At 41.0% G+C, this 18,898-nt stretch overlaps 1 protein-coding gene across 7 annotated transcripts in view; it reads left to right on the plus strand.

Moving 5' to 3' along the window:
- LOC144692955 (uncharacterized) overlaps positions 1-18,898 on the plus strand; it is a 158,234-nt gene that overhangs the window by 12,273 nt on the left and 127,063 nt on the right. For 5 of the 7 annotated variants that reach the window (XR_013579432.1, XM_078562135.1, XM_078562130.1 and 2 more), the window contains exons 2-3: positions 4,870-4,950; positions 11,430-11,696. Coding sequence is in view for 6 of the 7 variants with exons in the window: in XM_078562135.1 (XP_078418261.1) it covers positions 4,870-4,950; positions 11,430-11,696 (348 nt within the window). In the remaining variant the exon portion in view is untranslated. The remainder of the gene's footprint in view (positions 1-4,869; positions 4,951-11,429; positions 11,697-18,898) is intronic. The other 2 variants (XM_078562131.1, XM_078562134.1) reach the window with 2 other exon arrangements.

Genomic DNA, 18,898 nt, shown 5'->3' on the forward strand with positions numbered 1-18,898 from the left:
ACGATAGACTTCTACACTTGCATCTCCCACAGAACAGAGGGATACAAGTGTGGCAATGTGGAGGAAGTTTCAGCCTGGATAACTTGGAGTCTGTTCTTTTTTATTTCTGATAATCAATTGTAGATTAGTTGTTACCTACAGTGATTGCAGTTAATATTTTAGTGCAGGCATAAAATGCATCAACTATATAGTCTGGCTTGGTTAATGTCAACTTATCTTTTTTAAATGAATGCATCTGCTTTCTCAAATTCCACAGTATAAAGAAACTTGAAATTCATAGAATCAGCACAGAAGGAGGCCAATCGACTCATCGAGCTTGTGCCAGTTATTTGAAAGGGTTATCCAATTAGTCCCAAACCCCTGTAGAACTCTTTTGTCTCAGACCTGTGCTTATCTTTGAAGAATTTATCCAGCTCCCCTTTGAAAGTTATCAAATTTGCTTCCAGCATCTTTTCATGCAATTCATTCCAGTTCACCAAAACTTCCATGTGTAATTTTTTTTCAAGCCTCTTCTAGCTCTTTTGCCATTTACCTTAAATCTGTATCCTCTGGTTATCAATCCTTCTGCCACAGGACAGTTTCCCCTTACTGACTCTATCAAAGCCTTCATGGTTTTGAACATCTCTATCAATCTCCTCTCAACCTTCTCTATTCTAAGGAAACATTTTCTCATCTTTCCATGTAACTGAAGTCTTTCACCCCTGATACCATTCTAGTAAATCTCCTGTACACCCTCTCTAAGGTCTTGAATCCTTCCTAGAGTGTGGTGGCCATACTCCAGCTTGAGCCATACCGGTATCTTATAAATGTTTAAGCATAACTTCATTGCTTTTATACTCTATGCCTCTATAAAACTCAGCTGATTATAAGACGATCACATCTTGGGATTATGATGGTTCCAAACTGCTTGTTTTTCCATGCAGTTTATGGCATCATATGGACACCCTTGATTTATATTTATTATCCCGTAATCACAACAACAGCTTGAACTTACATCTTTAACATAGCAAAATATCCTAAGGTGTTTCCCAGGAGTGTTATCAACAGAATCCAACACCAAGTCACATAATATATTAGGGAAGATGATCAGTTTCAAGGAATGCCTTAAAGGAGGGAAGAGAAATGAAGAGGTTTAGGAAAGGAATTCGAGAGCTAAGGCACTGCCACCAGTGGTGGAGTGATTAAAATGGGAATATGCAAGAGGCCGTTATTGGCCTGTAGTTATCTCAGAGGATTGCAAGGCTGGATGAAGTTAGAGATATGGAGGGGCAAGACCATGGAGGGATTTGAATACATGGATGAGTTTTTAAAATCGGAGGCATTGCTCAATCCAGAGCCAGTGTGGGTTAGGGAGATGGGTGAATGGATCTTGGTGTGAGTTAGGATGTGGGTAGCAGAGTTTTGCATGAACTTAAGTTTATGAATGGTAGGAGATGGGAGGCCGGCTAAGGAGTTCATTGAAATGGTCAGTTCTAGAGGTAACAAAGGCTTGGATGTGAGTTTTGGCAGCAAATACTGAGGTAGGGCAGAGGCAAAACAATACATTTTGCTATCTGATTCAGATGCTATTTACGTATTACTGGAACTATGCTTGTGTCTCAGTATCATGCAAGAGCCTCACTGGGTTATAGTTTTATGTGTGCAATTATAATCACAGTCTATTGTTAGATGCTTCTCTGCCCTGATTAAAGTTTCTGTGCGTAAAAACGACACTATAATAAAAACTGATGTTTTTCACTTGCTAGGTAGCAGCCAGAAACTATTTTGGAGAAACCATTTGTAGCCTTTACCACCAGGTGGCACTGCAGTGCTTACCTTTACCTGGGATGCAATGATCAACATCGGCTCTTTTTGTTATATAGCACATTTATCATAACATTTCCCAAAGTGATTCACAGGAATGTTATTGAACAATATTTGACAGTGAACCCCATAGGAGATATTAGGATAGTTGACCCAAAGCTTGAACAGTTAGGTTTTAAGGATCATACTGAGAGAGGTAAAGAGGTTTAGGGAGGGAATTCCAGAGATTAGGCTGAAGGCATGATTTCTATTGGTGGAATTATGTAAATCAAGGATACACAAGAGGGCAGAATTTGAGGAGCACAGAGGTCTCAAGAGAGTTGGGGAGGCTGTGACCATGAAGGGATTTGAAAACAAGGATGAGAATTTTAAAATTGAAGCTTAGCTGTTCATGGAGCCCATGTGGATCAGTGGGCAATGCAGTTTTAGCCCAGTAACTTGTCCTTACTGATGTTTGTGAAAAGGTGGGATCCTGGTGTCCTGGCCAATATTCTCCCAGCTAACATCACTAAAGACAAACGGTCTAATCATGTTTTCTCACTGATATTTATGGGAGCTTTCTGTTCACAAATTGATTACTTAATTTTTACATTATAATATTGTAAAAGATGCTATATAAATGCAGCTCTTTCTTTGAATGCTGGCTCCTGAATCTGACATCAAGCTGTATTTTTGAGAGTGTTAAATATATTACCTATTTTTGAAAGGCTGTGTTAATTCGCATGTGTGGTAAACTATTTCTCCTGTACTTCAAAATAAAACTTTCTATGAAAGATTATTCTTGATGTCAGTAAAAATATTTTAAGAGGAGGACATTCCAAGGTGATTCAAACCTTGAGGGGAATGAATCCCAAAACGGATTGTATTGACTTGCTATTTTTCTACCTTACTGCGATTAAGAGACAGGATAATACCACAAGTAACAATAATAGAGATGGCGGAAATATTAAATTATTATTTTGCTTCAGTATTACCAGGGAGATGGAACAGGTGAACATGACATTGAATGATGAGATGAACAATAAGTGCATTTTAATAAAAGGGGATGCATTGAATAAACTAACCAACTTGATAGAGGCTAAAGCCCCTTGATTGGATTGGATTGCATCCACTTATTTTAAAGGAATCTAAAGAAGAGGTAACAGAGGCATTACACATATTTAATAATTTGTTAGAAAAAGTTGTAGCGCTAGAAGACTGGATGGTAGCTAATGTAATTCCTGTATTTAAGGGAGACAGAACATGTCTGGGAATTATATAGCAGTCAGATTAGCATCAATGGTAGGAAAAATAATAGAATCCTTAGTGAAGGAGAAGATAGAAGAACATCTAGAAACTAAAATGTGATGAGGAATAGTCACCATGGATTTCAAAAGGGAAAATCTTTTGACCAACCATATTGAATATTTTGAGGAGGTAGCAGAGAGTAGAGAATGGTAATGCAGTTGATGTAATTTATCTGGATTTTCAAAAGGTCCTCTACAAGCTGTCCATTAATGAATAAGGTCAGAGAATATGGACTCAGGACATGTGGCCAAATGGATTGCCAGCTGGCTTCAGGACAAAGCAGAGTGTGGGAGTAAAGAGTAGTTATTCAGAGTGGCAGAAGATGAGAGCTGGTGTTCCAGAAGGATCATGGCTGGAACCACTGCAGTCCACAATTTACACCAACAATTTGGACTTTGGAATTTCTAAATTTGAGGGTGACACCAAATTTTGGAGTTGAGCGGGGGGTGGGGATGGTTGTCAATACTGAGGAGGACTACAAAAAATTACAGGAGGACATTGATAAACTTGTAGAATGGGCAAATCAATGGCAAATGAAGTTCAGCACAGATAAATGTGAGGTAGTATATTTTGATGGGAAGAATAGGGAGGTCACATTACTTGGAAGTTGCAAGTCTGTGTGGGATAGAGGAACGAAGGGATCTTGGACTACAAATACACCAATCACTGAAAGTTGCACCACACGTTAGTAAGGCCATAAAAAAATCAAACCAAGCTCTAGGCTTTTTCTCGGATAGAATTGAAAAGTAGGGAAGTTCAGCTAAACCTGTATCAAACCTTGTTTAGACCATGCTTAAGAGTACTGCTTTGCACTTTTGGTTGTCATATTGTAAAAACAATATAAAGACACTGGAGAAGGTGCAGAGAAGATTAACAAGAATGATATCAGAAATGTGTGGGTATGCATATCAGGTAGGGATTGACAGGCTGGGTCTCGTTTCTATTGAGAAAAGAAGGCTGAGGGGCAACTTAATCGAGGCCTTCAAAATCATGGAAGATTTTGATTGAGTGAATACAGAAAATATTTCCTCTTGTGGGAAAAAGCATAACTAGATGCCATCAATATGAGATAGTTAACAGGAAATTCAAAGGAAACTACTTTACCCAAAGAACGGTAGGAATGAGGAACTTGCTACCACAGGGTGTGGTTGAATCAAATGGTACAGATGCATTTAAGGAGAAACTAGACGAGCATATGAATGAGAAGGGAATAGAGGGTTGCGATAGATTTCGAAGAAGAATGATGAAGGGACGCTTGAGTGGATCATAAACACCAGCGTGGACTGGTTGGACTGAATGGCTGGTTTCTGTGTCGTATATCTTACGCAATCCTATGCAGTTGTATCAGCAGAGTCAGTTGGTGACCAGGTGATGAAATTTTCAGAGGAGCTGGAGTTAATAACTTCGCACAAGCATTGAAGCAAATTATTTAGTTAACAGAAGAATTCCGTGTAAAAGATTTTACAAGGATAATGTTGGGATTTAAAAATGCTGGAAATACTCAGCAGGTCAGGCAGCATCGTGGAGAGAAACAGAGTTAATGTTTCAAGTCAGATGACCTTTCATCAGAATTGGTTTGAGATCTTTGATTTTCTCAAAAGATAGAGCAATAATTTATTGTACATGGAAAATTTAGTAATTAATTGTTTTAAACCTTCCTGTTTGTTCATTGTGAGAAAATCTTTGCTCTTAACATTTAATTATTTTCAGAATACACATTTAAACTGCACTAATGAAAAGCCCATTGTATTCACATTCCTCGTTTTCTGTGTATTTCAGTCAGCGACAGCAAGCACTGTGACGGCATCTGGTGACAAGAAGTCTAACGATTTCTCCAAAGCAATAAATGGCTCCTATCAGGTTAGCGTAAGACATGCTGTTATAAATCTGTGTATGCTGTATAGATCAGTGTTGTCCAATAGAAAATGTGAACTAGCTACATGTGTGGACACAGTGATGCTATTTTAGCCACAGACCTTTATACGGTACTTCATGTCTGCATATTTCCGTGACACATAGCTACCGCCATGCAGGAAGCAAGAAAGTAAGACGCACATTCAGGGAACCCTTGCACATTCTGCTTTTCACCTTAAACATTTTACCCATAATGCACAAAAAGGTTAAAGTTCAGATGCTCTGCTCAACAACAATGTCCATCATTTTTGTTTACTAATCAGAAATTTAAATTTGCCACATCTGGATTCCCAATTCACCATGTGTGGTTATCGGCTAAAGTATTGAACAACACTGGTGTAGATAAAGTATTAGTACATTAGTACTCTGAACGAGATATTGTATTGGAGAAGCTCCTTCATTTCATGATCCGACAGTATATTTAAGTCTCGTGTATGTCCTGTACCAGCAGGTCAAATGATACACTGTTTGATAAAAGTGCGGTTGTTTCAAGTGTAACATTGCAGAACCAGGAAGGTTGAGGAATGGGACTGGCTGACTTGAAACAAAGGCAGTGGAGTTGAAACTAGGACATGAGGTGGAAGAGGAGTTGCATATTCAAAGTTTTTGGAGAATAGGTTCCCAGAGATTGAAGCTTTTAATGTTTTGATGCAGTTGAGATTGGTGCTGTTTGCCTAAACTTTAACAAATTAAGGATAAACAAGCGGTCAGCAGACTACATTTTAAAAATATAACTTTCTAACTAAAATGAAGAAGAGCACATAGCAAATCTTGATGAAATTGGATTTTTAATTTATTTTTCCAAAGGCACAGCAGGCAGCCCAGCCCTGATGGAGCCATTGGATTTTTTGTAGGGCAGGGAATTGGGCTAATGAGGTATAGGTCCCACTCTTGAAGTTTGAGCACATAACCTAAGCTGACACTTCAGTGCTGTACTGTTGGAAGTGCTGTCTTCCTAGTGAGATATTAAACCAGTACCCTGTCTACCCTCTCGGGTGGACTAAAAGATTCCATGGCACTTTCCAAAGAGAAGGAAAGCTCTCTCTTTGTCCTGGCCAACATATATCCTTTAACCAACATTACGGAAGCAGATTATCTGGCCATTTATCACTGTTTGACAGACCTTGTTTCAAATTAGTTGCTGCATTTTTTCACATTACAACAGTGACTGCATCTCAAAGTTTATTGGCTGTAAAGCATTTTAGGATGTTTTAAAAGGTGTAATATGAAAACCAGTCCTTTCTTTAGGGAATGCTGGCTCCTGAATCTGACAAGGATCCTATTTTACAAGGTACCATCTGATTTAGAAACCAAATCCTTTCACATGGTTGGCTTTTAATTCTCAAAGCCTTTCAACTGAAGCCAATGTAGAGCTTAAAGTTGAGCAAGAAAATATTATTTACATTGTCACAACCCTAAAAACAACAAGAAGGTGATGAAAATTTAGAGTCCTGAATTGTTGTTGCATGAATAAGAGTAGCTATTGGGAACTACCTTATTTTTTAAATATTCATTCAAGGGACATTGGCTTTGCTGGCTAGGCCAGCATTTATTGCCCATCCCTAATTGTCCTTGAGAAGATGGCGGTGAGCTGCCGTCTTGAACTGCTGCAATCCATGTGGTGTAGGCACACCCACAGTGTTGTTAGAGAAGGAGTTCCAGGATTTTGACCCAGTGACAGTGAAAGAACGGTATAATTCTATGCAGGGTCCATATTGTCTACATCAACCTATTATTTATAGACCGAGTATACTAAAGTTCTTTTGTGAGTGTAAGCAGTTTACTCTGTTATGAAATTGGTTTGAGTAATATATTAACTTGGGTGGAGTTAGATCATTGTTGTTAGCACTAAGAAACAGTACTTTAATATGTATCACACACAAAAACAAAAAATGCTGAAAAAACTCAGGTCTGACAGCATCTGTGTAGAGAAAGACAGTTAACATTTTGAGTCAGTATGACTCTTCTTCAGAGCTGTATTTATGTACCTATATATTTTAAATATGTTTAGTCATTACAACGTTCTTCCTTGTCGTCCTATGTATAAAATCTCTTTTTATGCCATGAAAGTGATATTGTGAATATTCAGTGACATTTGAAAATAACAATATCAAGTTACTAAGGGAGCTGGGCCACTAATACATTACAGCCATGTATTCATGGCTAAAACTCCTGATTCTGCTGGGTACAGGAGCACAGTTGTTGCATCATTGGACTAATCCAGAGACGTTGGTTAAAATCCAACTATGGCTGTTTGTGTACTTGACTTCAGTTTAAGAAGAACGCAAGAATAAAAAGCTGGTATCAACAAAAAGTGACTATATAAAGCTGTCAGATTTTCATAAAAATCCATCTGGTTCACTTATGCCCTGCTGTCCTTACCCGATCAAGTTTATAAGTGACTCCAGCCCCACACAAATGTGACTCTTAACTGCCCTGAAATGGCATAACAGGGTACTTAATTGTATCAAACTGCCGCAAGAAAGAAAAAGCAGACAGACCACCTTGCTTCAAACTAAGTTTCAGATTTGGGTTTACCCAGTTCAGTTGATCCTGCAAAGACTTACTCACTAACATGTGGTAACAATGCCAAAATTTGGAGAGCTGTTTCACAGACTAAGCAACCAACAGCCTGGTATGAACGTGCTCAGAGTCATATCTATCAGCCAAAGTTCCAGACACCTCCATCACCATCCACGGGGATGTCTCATCACACAAGCGGGACAGACCCACAAGAGGTGGCAGCACAATGATATATAATTGGGTGGAAGTGGCCCTGGCTGCAGGACGCATCAAGCCTCGTGGAGTAAGATCAAACATGGGCAAGGAAATCTGCTGATTACCACCTCCGGCTTCCCTCACTGATGAATAAACACTCCTCTGTGTTGAACACCATTTGGAGGAAGCTTGGAGTAGAAAAGGCCCATATGTATTCTGTATGGGCGACTTCAGTGTCCATCAGCGAGAGTAGTTCAGGAGTACTACCATTGACTCAACTCTGAAGAATGTAGATGTACTGGATATGCTGCAGGTGGTGAGAGAACAATATAAGGGAGTAATCAACTTGACATGATACTCACTAATTTACCTATCAAGCTTTTGTTATTAGTAACAGCATATTCCTTGAGATGAAACCAAGCCTACACACCGAGAACATCCCCTCTCACGATGTTTGGCGCTACCAGTGTGCTAAGTGGGATAGGTGATAGCTGAAAATTGGGCATCCATGCAATGCTGCGGGCTATTAGCAGAAATTTAGTGTGCCAATACCTGTAACCCCATGGCCTAATATATATATATATTCACCAACACCATTGAGCCAGGTGACCAACTTTGGTCCGATGAGGAATTTAGAAAAACATGCCAGGAGTAGCACCAAGTATACCTGTTAGTGAGATGCCAATGTGCTGAAACTATAGCATAGGACTACATTTGTGCTAAATAGCAGAAGCAGCATGAGATAAAGCCAAGTGGCCCTGCAACCATTGGATCAGATCAATGCTCTGCAGTCCTGCCACATCCAGCTGTAGATGGTGGAGGACTATCAAGCAACTAACTGGAAGAGGAGGTTCAATGAACATCCTCATCCTCAGTGAGAGCGGAACTAAGCACATGACTGACTGCAAAAGACAAGGCTGAACCAATTGCAACCACATTTAGCCAGAAGTGCAGAGTGGATGATCCTTGGCCACCTCTGGAGGTCCTCAGGATGGCATTATAGATGCCAGTCTTTTGCCAGTTCGATTCAGCCCAGGTGATGTTGAAAAGTGCCTGACTGTACTGGACACAGCAAAGTCTACGGTTCCTGATGGCAGTAGTGAAGACTTGTGCTCCAGCACTAGCCACCTCACTAATCAAGGTATTCCAGTACAGCTACACACTGATATATGTGCAACAATGTGGTAAATGGCCCAGGTAAGCCTTGACCATGAAAAGGTGGACAAAGCCAACCTAGCTAATTGCCATCCTATCAACCTACTGTCAATCATCGGCAAAGCGAAGGAAGGAGTCATCAACAATTTCTTTAAATCTTCAGCTACTCACCAACAGCCTGTTCACTGTTGCTCAGTTTTGATTCTGTCAGGATCACTACTTTGCATTTCATGAGAACTGAATTCCAAAGCAAGGCAAAAGTGATTACACTAGACATTAAAGTAGTATTCAACTGAGTGTGGCACTAAGGAAACTGAGTAAAACTGAAGTAAATAAGGAAAACTGTAAACTCCACTGGGTAGATTCATATCTAGCAGATGTTGGAGGCCAATCATCTTAGCCTAGGACATTGTTGCGGGTGCTTCTCAAACCAGTGTCCTTGACCCAAGTACCTTCAGTTGCCTTGTCAATGACCTTCCCTTCAACACAAAGTCAGATGTGGACCTGCTTGCTGATGATGGCACAGTGTCTAATTCCATTCACAATTCCTCTAGGCCTTATGCAGCAAGACCTGTGCAACCTCCAAGCTTGAGTTGATAAGTGGGAAGTATTCTTGTGAGACACAAGTGCCAGAAAATGACCATGTCCAGCAAGAGAGAGTTTAACCTGCTGCCCTTGACACGCAATGACATGGAACCAGCCACGTAAATACTGTGACGACCAGAGCAGGTTAGAGGTTGGATATTCTATGACAAAAGGCTCCTCTCCCAAAGCTTCACCACCATCTACAAGGAACAAGTCAGGAGTGTGATGGATTACTGTTCAGTTGCCTGCATGGATGTAGTCACAACTCAAGAAGCTCTACACTATCCAGAGTAAAGCAACCTGCTCTATTGGCCCATCCACCACTAAGTATCCACTCCTCCACTACCAGCACCCACCCCATGGTTACTGTGTGTAATATCTAGAACGCGCACTATAGCAAATCACCAAGGCTTCTTTGACAGCACCTGTCAACCATGGGGCCTCTACCACCTGGAGGATCAAGGGCAGCAAGTATATGGGAACACCTTCACCTCCAAGTTCCCCTCCAAGTCACACACCATCTTAACTTGGACATGTATCGCTGTCCATTCAGTGTCAGTGGGTTAAAATCCAGGAAATTCCTACTTAATAGTTTGTGTGAGTGCCTTGACCATATGGACTGCTATCCTTCTGCAAAACCTAGCCTTTCTGAAACATGAAACATTAATCTTATCTCCTCTTCACAATTGGTATTCCTGACGTAGGGTCATTAACCTGAAATGTTAACAGTCCACAGATGATTCTTGAATATTTCTAGAATGTTTTGTTTTTATTTGAGTGCATGAATTTGATAAATAAAGGCTCTTCACAGTTTGTAGATCAGAAGGATGGCAAAATGAAACATTTATTTGATTATTAGATTCTTCCTTGTAGCTCACAACACAATTTTTTGCACACTGCGAGCTATTTCTCAGAATTGTGAGGAAAATGTATTATGATCTGGCATGCTGCGGGGCCTGTTTTCAAGGGTTGTTTACTATTTTCTCCTCCTCCTTGGAACAGATCAGTAAGGTTCCCAAGAAGTTGCTTTGCCTCTGAATGGCTGATGACATAGTGGAGTTAAGAGATACATCGGTTAATTATCGGGCAGTATTAATGAAGACTGTAGTTGCTTGAAGCCAGTAGAAATAGGGTTAAAACCTTTAAGGCATACAGCAATATAAGAAAAGAGTTGTGTTCAAAGGGCAGTTTAAATGTTGAAAGTTAACAAAGAACCACCTTTTTTGTTGTGTTTAACATTTCAAGTAGATTTGTAATCACTCTAATCTTTGTACTGAGTATAGTTAATTTACCTTTTTAATGCTCTGTAAATTTGTCGTATAGGTTGTAACTTGAGCAAAGTTTGGTATTGTATATTCTTCTGTGCAAAAGACATGAAAATCACATTGTGATTCCCAGATCTTTTAGTCGTCTAGGTAGTGACCAGGCAAATTGGATTATAGAGGTTGTTAGGACTGAATAGCCAGTAATGCTGGATCAAAGCAAATATCTTATGCTGGAGCAGAAAAAGGAATTGAATCACTGAAGGATTTGAGCTACAAAATAGTACATTGAGCTGGGGTGGAAGGGGAGTAAACAAAATAGGAACATTTTGAATTTATTATACTTGACCTGGGACTTGCTGGAACTCGGCATGGACAAAACTGAGTGAAAAAAATTTATAGAGTGGGAGAGAAGCACAGGACAACGGCAGTATTAAAGTTTAAATTTTCACTGGCAATAACCTTGAAGGTCAATTAATATTTTTAAAGTTTAAAATAGGTGCTTCTAGGCAGTAGAATTTCCCAGGTCTAAGAATGCATATCAACTTGATGCAAAAAAATTGCTCTTTATGTAATACGCACAACAATTTTGGAATACTTTGTAGTATGGTACAACGTGGATTGCATAGGTCATCAGCCCAGTACAGTTGTGACCCTTGAGTTGTAAACATAAATTAATATCAATGCTCTGTATTCTCTTGGCAGCAGCAACAGTATTGGTACCAGCAGCACCTGCAGAACCTACAGAAGCATGGAAGCAAACAGTATGGAGGCCAGCAGGAACAGAGCCAGAGTGTAGAAATGAATCAGACCAGTGACTCTGTGCAGCAGAAACCAGATGAGACCAAGCCCTCTTACACTACTCAGCCACCTTTGCCACCAGCTCCACCTTATGAGGCCCCCAAAACACAACCACCACCTCCACCACCCAAAGAGGAGATACCCCCACCACCACCGCCTGAAGAAGCAAAGGTAGACAAGACCTTTTTATGTCTTTAGTGTAAATTTATGGCACTTGCTTTTCTTTCCATATGGAAGGGAAATTTTGTCACAAATATTGCTGAACTTGACATACAAGTTTATTTGTAGGATATCTTGAATAAAAGTTGGAACCTGTGAATGACGTTCAATTGATTTCTCCAATCCCAGCTGATCATCTTGAGGAAATTATCAACACTTTTTCGGGTAGTTTGAGACAAAGTGCATGCTTAAGAGGGCTATGGAAAGCATGTTCAGTGCTCAAATGGATGAGGATTGTTTTCAAACCTTGGTGCATTTACAAGAGGATAATTCACTCAGCGGGTTTGGAGGTTTGCAACATGTTCGTTTCTAAATATTTGACTCCGCCTTTGATCAAGTAACAGAGGGGTTGATGAGGATAATGTGTATAATAATTTATAAAGATATGAGATAAAGTACCACACCATAGACTTGTTAGCATAATTGAAACCCATGGAATTAAAAGGGCAATGGCTGTGTGAATCTGAAATTGGCTAAGGGGCAGAAAACAAAACAGTGGTGATTGGTTGTTTTTCAGACTGGAGGGAAGTGTGCAGTTGTGTTCCCCAGGGTCAATATTCGGATCACTGCTCATTTTGATATAGATTTTAATGACCTGGACTTGGTCGTACAGGGTATAATTTCAAAGTTTGCAAGTATCTCAAAACCCTGAATTGTAGTAGTGAGGAGGATAGTACTCAGGTTCAGGAAGTTATAAAAAAAACAGAAAATGCTGAAAATACTCAGGTCTGGCAGCATCTGTGGAGAGAGAAACAGAGTGAATGTTTCAGGTTGATGATCTTTTATCAGAACTGGGAAAAGTTAGAGATGTAATAGGTTGTAAGGAAGTAAAATGGGAGAGTGGGAAAAAGAACAAAGAGAAGATTTGTGATAAGATTAAATGGCAAAAAGATTCTAGGTGCAAGACCAAGGGAGTGTTAATGGGACAAAGAAACAAAAGATTTGTCTAGGTGGGGTCGAATGACAATCACAAGCAGCTATTGCCTGAAAGCAAAAAAGAGATAAGTAGGGGAGAAAACAAAACAAGCTAAAGAAAAGGAAACAAAATTTTAGATTGTAACCTCTGCCCTGCCCTGATTTTGTTTCTTTTCCCTTGGCTGGTTTTGGTTTCTCTCTGTTGTTTTTGGAATGCAGCTAAGAGCCCATGGTGTTAGACGCAAGGTACTAGCATGGATAGAAGATTGGCTGTCTGGCAGGAGGCAGAGAGTGGGGATAAGGGATAAGGATAAGGGTCTCAGGATGGCGGCCAGTGACTAGTGGAGTTCCGCAGGGGTCAGTGTTGGGACCACAACTTTTCACTTTATACATTAATGATCTAGATGAAGGAACTGAGGGCATTCTGGCTAAGTTTGCAGAGGATACAAAGATAGGTGGAGGGACAGATAGTATTGAGATGGCGCGGAGGCTGCAGAAGGATTTGGACAGGTTAGGAGAATGGGCAAAGAAGTGGCAGATGGAATACAACGTGGGGAAGTGTGAGGTCATGCACTTTGGTAGGAAGAATAGAGGCATAGACTATTTTCTAAATGGGGAGAGAATTCAGAAACCTGGAGTGCAAAGGGACTTGGGAGTCCTAGTCCAGGATTCTCTTAAGGTTAACTTGCAGGTTGAGTCAGTAGTTAGGAAGGCAAATGCAATGTTGGCATTTATTTCGAGAGGACTAGAATATAAAAGCAGGGATGTGCTGCTGAGGCTTTATAAGGCTCTGGTCAGACCACATTTAGAATATTGTGAGCAATTTTGGGCCCCGTATCTCAGGAAGGATGTGCTGGCACTAGAGAGGGTCCAGAGGAGGTTCACGAGAACGATCCCAGGAATGAAAGGCTTAACATATGAGGAACGTTTGAGGACTCTAGGTCTATACTCGATGGAGTTTAAAAGGATGAGGTGGGATCTGATTGAAACTTACAGAATACTGAAAAGCCTGGATAGAGTGGACATGGGGAAGATGTTTCCATTAGTAGGAGAGACTAGGACCCGAGGGCACAGCCTCAGAGTAAAGGGAAGACCTTTTAGAACAGAGATGAGGAGAAACTTCTTTAGCCAGAGAGTGGTGAATCTATGAAATTCATTGCCACAGAAGGCTGTGGAGGCCAGGTCATTGAGTGTATTTAAGATGGAGATAGATAGGTTCTTGATTGGAAAGGGGATCAAACGTTATGGGGTGAAGGCGGGAGAATGGGGTTGAGAAACTTATCAGCCATGATTGAATGGTGGAGCAGACTCGATGGGCTGAATGGCCTAATTTCTGTTCCTATGTCTTATGGTCTTATGGTTCATGATTCTGCCATTCACACTTTTTGTTTCTTGTCCCGTTACCACTATATTTGACCTGGGACAATTGGACCTTTTGTCACAGTCCCTCCTGCCCTCCACAATATTATGGACCTCTTGTTCCCTGCTTAAAGCCTATTAGAACTTAGAGCTAGAACTTTCCCCAGTTCTACTGAAAGGACTTGAATCAACCTGAAACACTAACCCTGTTTCCATCATTACTGATGATGCCAGATCAGCTGAGTATTTCTAGCATTTTCTGTTTTTATTTCTAGCATTGGCAGTATTTTGCTTCAGGAGGGCATAAATAGACTGGTAAAATGGATGGGCATGTGGCAGATGAAATTTAACCAAGATAAGTGTGAAATAATGCAGTTTTGTAGGAGTGAGAAAAGGCTACATAAACTAAATGATGCAATTTTTAAAGGGGGTGCAAAAATTTTTGAAGGTGGCTAGACAAGTTAAGAAATCTGCCAAAAAGGCATGGGGACCCTTGGCTTTCTTAATAAAGACATAGAGTACAAAAACTAGGAAACTGTGCTCAACCTTTATAAAATATTATTTAGGCTGCAGCTGGATTTTACTATTCAGTCCTGGGCACCGCACGTCAGGAAGGAAACCTTATGGAGAATGCAGAATTGTTTTAATTAGAGCAGCAGGGATTTTTGTGTTCAAAGGTTTTTGAAGTTTAAAAAGAGTAGAATAGTAAATTGTTAAAAACTGTTTCCATTGACTGGAAGGTCAATAACCAGAATAGAATGATTTAAGTTAATTGGCAAAAGAACCAGAGACAACATAAGGGGAGGAAAAGTGTACAGCGAGCTGTTAATATCTGGAATGTAGTGCCTGAAAGGGTGGTGGCAGATTCAATAATAGCCTGCAAAAGATATTTGGATAAAATATTTGAAGAAGGTAAAATTGCTATGGGGAAAAGTGGGGCTAATCAAATAGTTCTATCAAAGCTAGTACAGGCACAATGGGCCAACTGGAGGTCTGTGCTGTATCATTCTATGATTCTGCTCCAAGTCTGAACTTGGAATAGCTTTTTTATTCATAATTGTACATTTCTTCATTTTGAGGCCTTCTGTTTTGTCTAACCCAAATTAATCTTTGATTACAACTGCTTTAAAAAGGGAATAGAGCACATTAATAAGAGATAAATCTTTTAAACCTATGGAATTTTTAAAATACATTCACGGGATATGGGCTTCACTGGCCGGACCAGCATTTATTGCCCATCCCTAGATGCCCTTGAGAAGGTGGTGGTGAGCTGCCTTCTTGAACCACTGCTGTCCATTTGGTGTAGGTACACCCACAGTGCTGTTAGGAAGGGAGTTCCAGGATTTTGAGCCAGTGACAGTTGTGGGTTTGGAAGGTGCTGCCGAAGGAGCCTTGGTGAATTCCTGCAGTACATCTTGTAGATAGTACATACTGCTGCTACTGTGCGTTGGCGGTGGAGGGAGTGAATGTTTGTGGGTGTGGTGCCAATCAAGCAGGCTGCTTTGTTCTGGATGGTGTCAAGCTTCTTGAGTGTTGTGGGAGCTGCACTCATCCAGGCAAATGGGGAGTGTTCCATCACACTCCTGACTTGTGCCTGTAGATGGTGGACAGGCTTTGGGGAGTTAGGAGATGAGTATATTCAATGATGGAGCATCTACAACCCTCTAGGTTGAGAATTCCAAAGACACTCAATCCTTTGAGTGAAGAAATTTCTCCATCTCACTCCTAAGTGATCATCTCCATATCCTGAGACTGTGTTCTTGATTCCCAATCCCGGGGAAACAACCTTTGTGTCTACCTTGTCAAGCCCTTGAGAAATCTTGTATACTTCAATGAGATCACTTCTCATTCTTGTATATGGACCTCATTTACTCAACCTCTCATCATAGGTCTACCCTCTTATCACAGGGACCAATCTAGTGAACCTTCACTGTACTGCCTCCATTGCAAGTATATCCTTCCTTAAATTTGGAAACCAAAACTGCACACAGTATTCCAGATGTGTGCAGTTGTAGCAAGCTGACTTCATTCTTATACTTAAATCCCCTTGCTATAAAGGCCAGCATGCCACTTGCCTTACTAATTGCTTACTGTACCTGCATGCTAACTTTGAGTTGCTCATACAAGTGCATCCCTCTGGATATCAACGTTTACAAATTTCACACCTTTGTTTAAAAAATGTGCTTTTGTATTCTTATGACCAAAGTGTTTAAGAACAAAACAAAGAAAAGTACAGCACAGGAACAGGCCCTTCGGCCCTCCAAGCCTGCGCCGATCATATTGCCCGTCAACTAAAACATTTTGCACTTCTGGGGTCCGTATCCTCTATTCCCATCCTATTCATATATTTGTCAAGCTGCCTCTTAAACACCACTATCGTACCTGCTTCCACTACCTCCTCTGGCAGCGAATTCCAGACACTCACTACCCTCTGCATAAAAAACTTGCCCCGCACATCTCCTCTATAGTTTTCTCCTCTCACCTTAAATCTATGTCCCCATGTAATTGACTCTTCCACCCTGGTGAAAAGCTTCTGACTATCTACTCTGTCCATGCCACTCATAATTTTGTAAACTTCTATCAAGTCGCCCCTCAATCTCCGTCGCTGTAGTGAGAACAATCTGAGTTTCTACAACCTCTCCTCATAGCTAATAACCTCCAGACCAGGCAGCATCCTGGTAAACCTCCTCTGCACCCTCTCCAACGCCTCCAAATCCTTCTGGTAATGTGGCGACCAGAATTACACGTAATATTCCAAGTGTGGCCTGACCAAGATTCTATACAGCTGCAGCATGACTTCCCAGCTTTTATACTCAATACCCCTGCCAATGAAGGCAAGCATGCCATATGCCTTCCTGACTACCTTATCCACCTGCGTTGCCACTTTCAGTGACCTGTGGACCTGTACACCCAGATCCCTCTGCCCGTTGATGCACTTAAGGGTTCTGCCATTTACTGTATAATTCCTGCCTGTATTAGACCTTCCAAAATGCATTACCTTGCATTTGTCCAGATGAAACTCCGTCTGCCATTTCTCCGCCCAAGTCTCCAATCGATCTATATCCCGTTGTATCCTTTGACAATCCTCTTCACTATCTGCAACTCCTCCAACCTTAGTGTCGTCTGCAAACTTACTAATTAGCCCAGTTACATTTTCCTCCAATCATTTATGTATACTACAAACAGCAAAGGTCCCAGCACTGATCTCTGTGGAACTCCACTAGTCACAGCTCTCCATTCAGAAAAGCACCCTTCCACTGCTACCCTCTGTCTTCTATGACCAAGCCAATTCTGTATCCATCTTGCCAGCTCTCCTCTGATCCTGTGTGACTTTACCTTCTGTACCAGTCTGCCATGAGGGACCTTGTCAAAGGCCTTACTGAAATCCATATATATAACATCCACTGCCCTTCCATCGTCGATCATCTTTGTCACTTCCTCGAAAAACTCGATCAAGTTAGTGAGACACGACCTCCCCTTCACAAAACCATGCTGCCTCTCACTAATATGCCCATTTGCTTCCAAATGTTAGTAAGTCCTGTCACGAAGAATCTTCTCCAGTAATTTCCCTACCACTGACGTAAGGCTCACTGGCCTGTAATTTCCTGGATTATTCTTGCTACCCTTCTTAAACCACACACTTCCCCACATTATAGTCCATCTGCCACCTTATTTCCCGCTCACTTAACCTGCCTATATGTCTTTGCGTCCTCTGTCTCTGTGTCCTCACTTAGCTTTGTATTATCAGCAAACTTAGATACATTATTCTCGGTCTCTTCATTCAAGTTTTTAATATAGATTGTAAATAGCTGAGGCCCCAGCACTGTTTCCTGTGGCTCTCTACTAGTCACAGTCTGCGAACTTGAAAATGCCCCATTTATCCTACTAGTCATTTGGTAGTACAGAACTTGAGTGTTGCTGAAAAAAAGAGATTTTTTCTCGAAGCTTTTCATCTTTCACTCATCAGGACAATTCACAAGAAAATACCAACGTTCAGGAGAAACCACATATCTATACTTTGAGAAGAGAGTGCTGATTGGTTGGCAACTAGACTCTGGTAGAGGCATTGTCATGGACAATGCACCAGTTGATGGTGACTGACAGTTAACTGCCAAGCATTTTGAAATTTTAACTAGGCAGGTTGACTCTGATTGGTCAAGACATTTCCCTGGGGAATCAAGCAGGGAATAGCTGTCACTTATTTTGTTTAGCTGAAATAGGCACATTGTGTATACTTATTCTTTCTGTCTGCAAAGAACAGGGCCCTGTGTATTAATATACATAACTTCCAGTGCACACAAATGCGCCACACAGCGAGCCCGACTGACCACCTTAAATTGGTTGTAAGCGTAATTCTTAGCAGACTGAGGATTATTTAGCAAATGTTGTCCAATCGCGGAATCACATCTAACTTGGACACTGTGTTTGAGTTTTTCAACCTGTTGCTCAAATATCTGAGCTATCTACCCCTTCCAGGGTAATCTGAGGTAGACTGGGCACTTTTCAGGGCCAAAGGTGATGGCCTTGGGCCCGTTCTTGAGTTTGCGCGATATACAGTGTGAAATGGTCTGACCAGGGTAGCCATTATCCAGCAGGATGTCTTTGATGCGCCCTATTTCAGCATCAGTGACAGAAGGGCTATGTTAGGAGTTGGAGACAAGTTGTTACGAAGGTTGAAGTAGTTACTCTTTGATAACAAGCATATGGCATGGGAAATCACCTTGAGGTTGATAAGGGCACTTGGGTTGCACGTGGTTTTGTTCAACCAACAACAATGGCTGGGTTGGGGGTTGCAGTCAGTGGTAAGTGCTGGAGGAAATTGCAGCTCATACAGGGCGGGATGCCAAAGAACCAGTTTGCATAGCTAATATACACACTAC

Source organism: Cetorhinus maximus, chromosome 18, assembly GCF_964194155.1.
Source record: "Cetorhinus maximus chromosome 18, sCetMax3.hap1.1, whole genome shotgun sequence".
NCBI classification, from domain to species: Eukaryota; Metazoa; Chordata; class Chondrichthyes; order Lamniformes; family Cetorhinidae; genus Cetorhinus; species Cetorhinus maximus.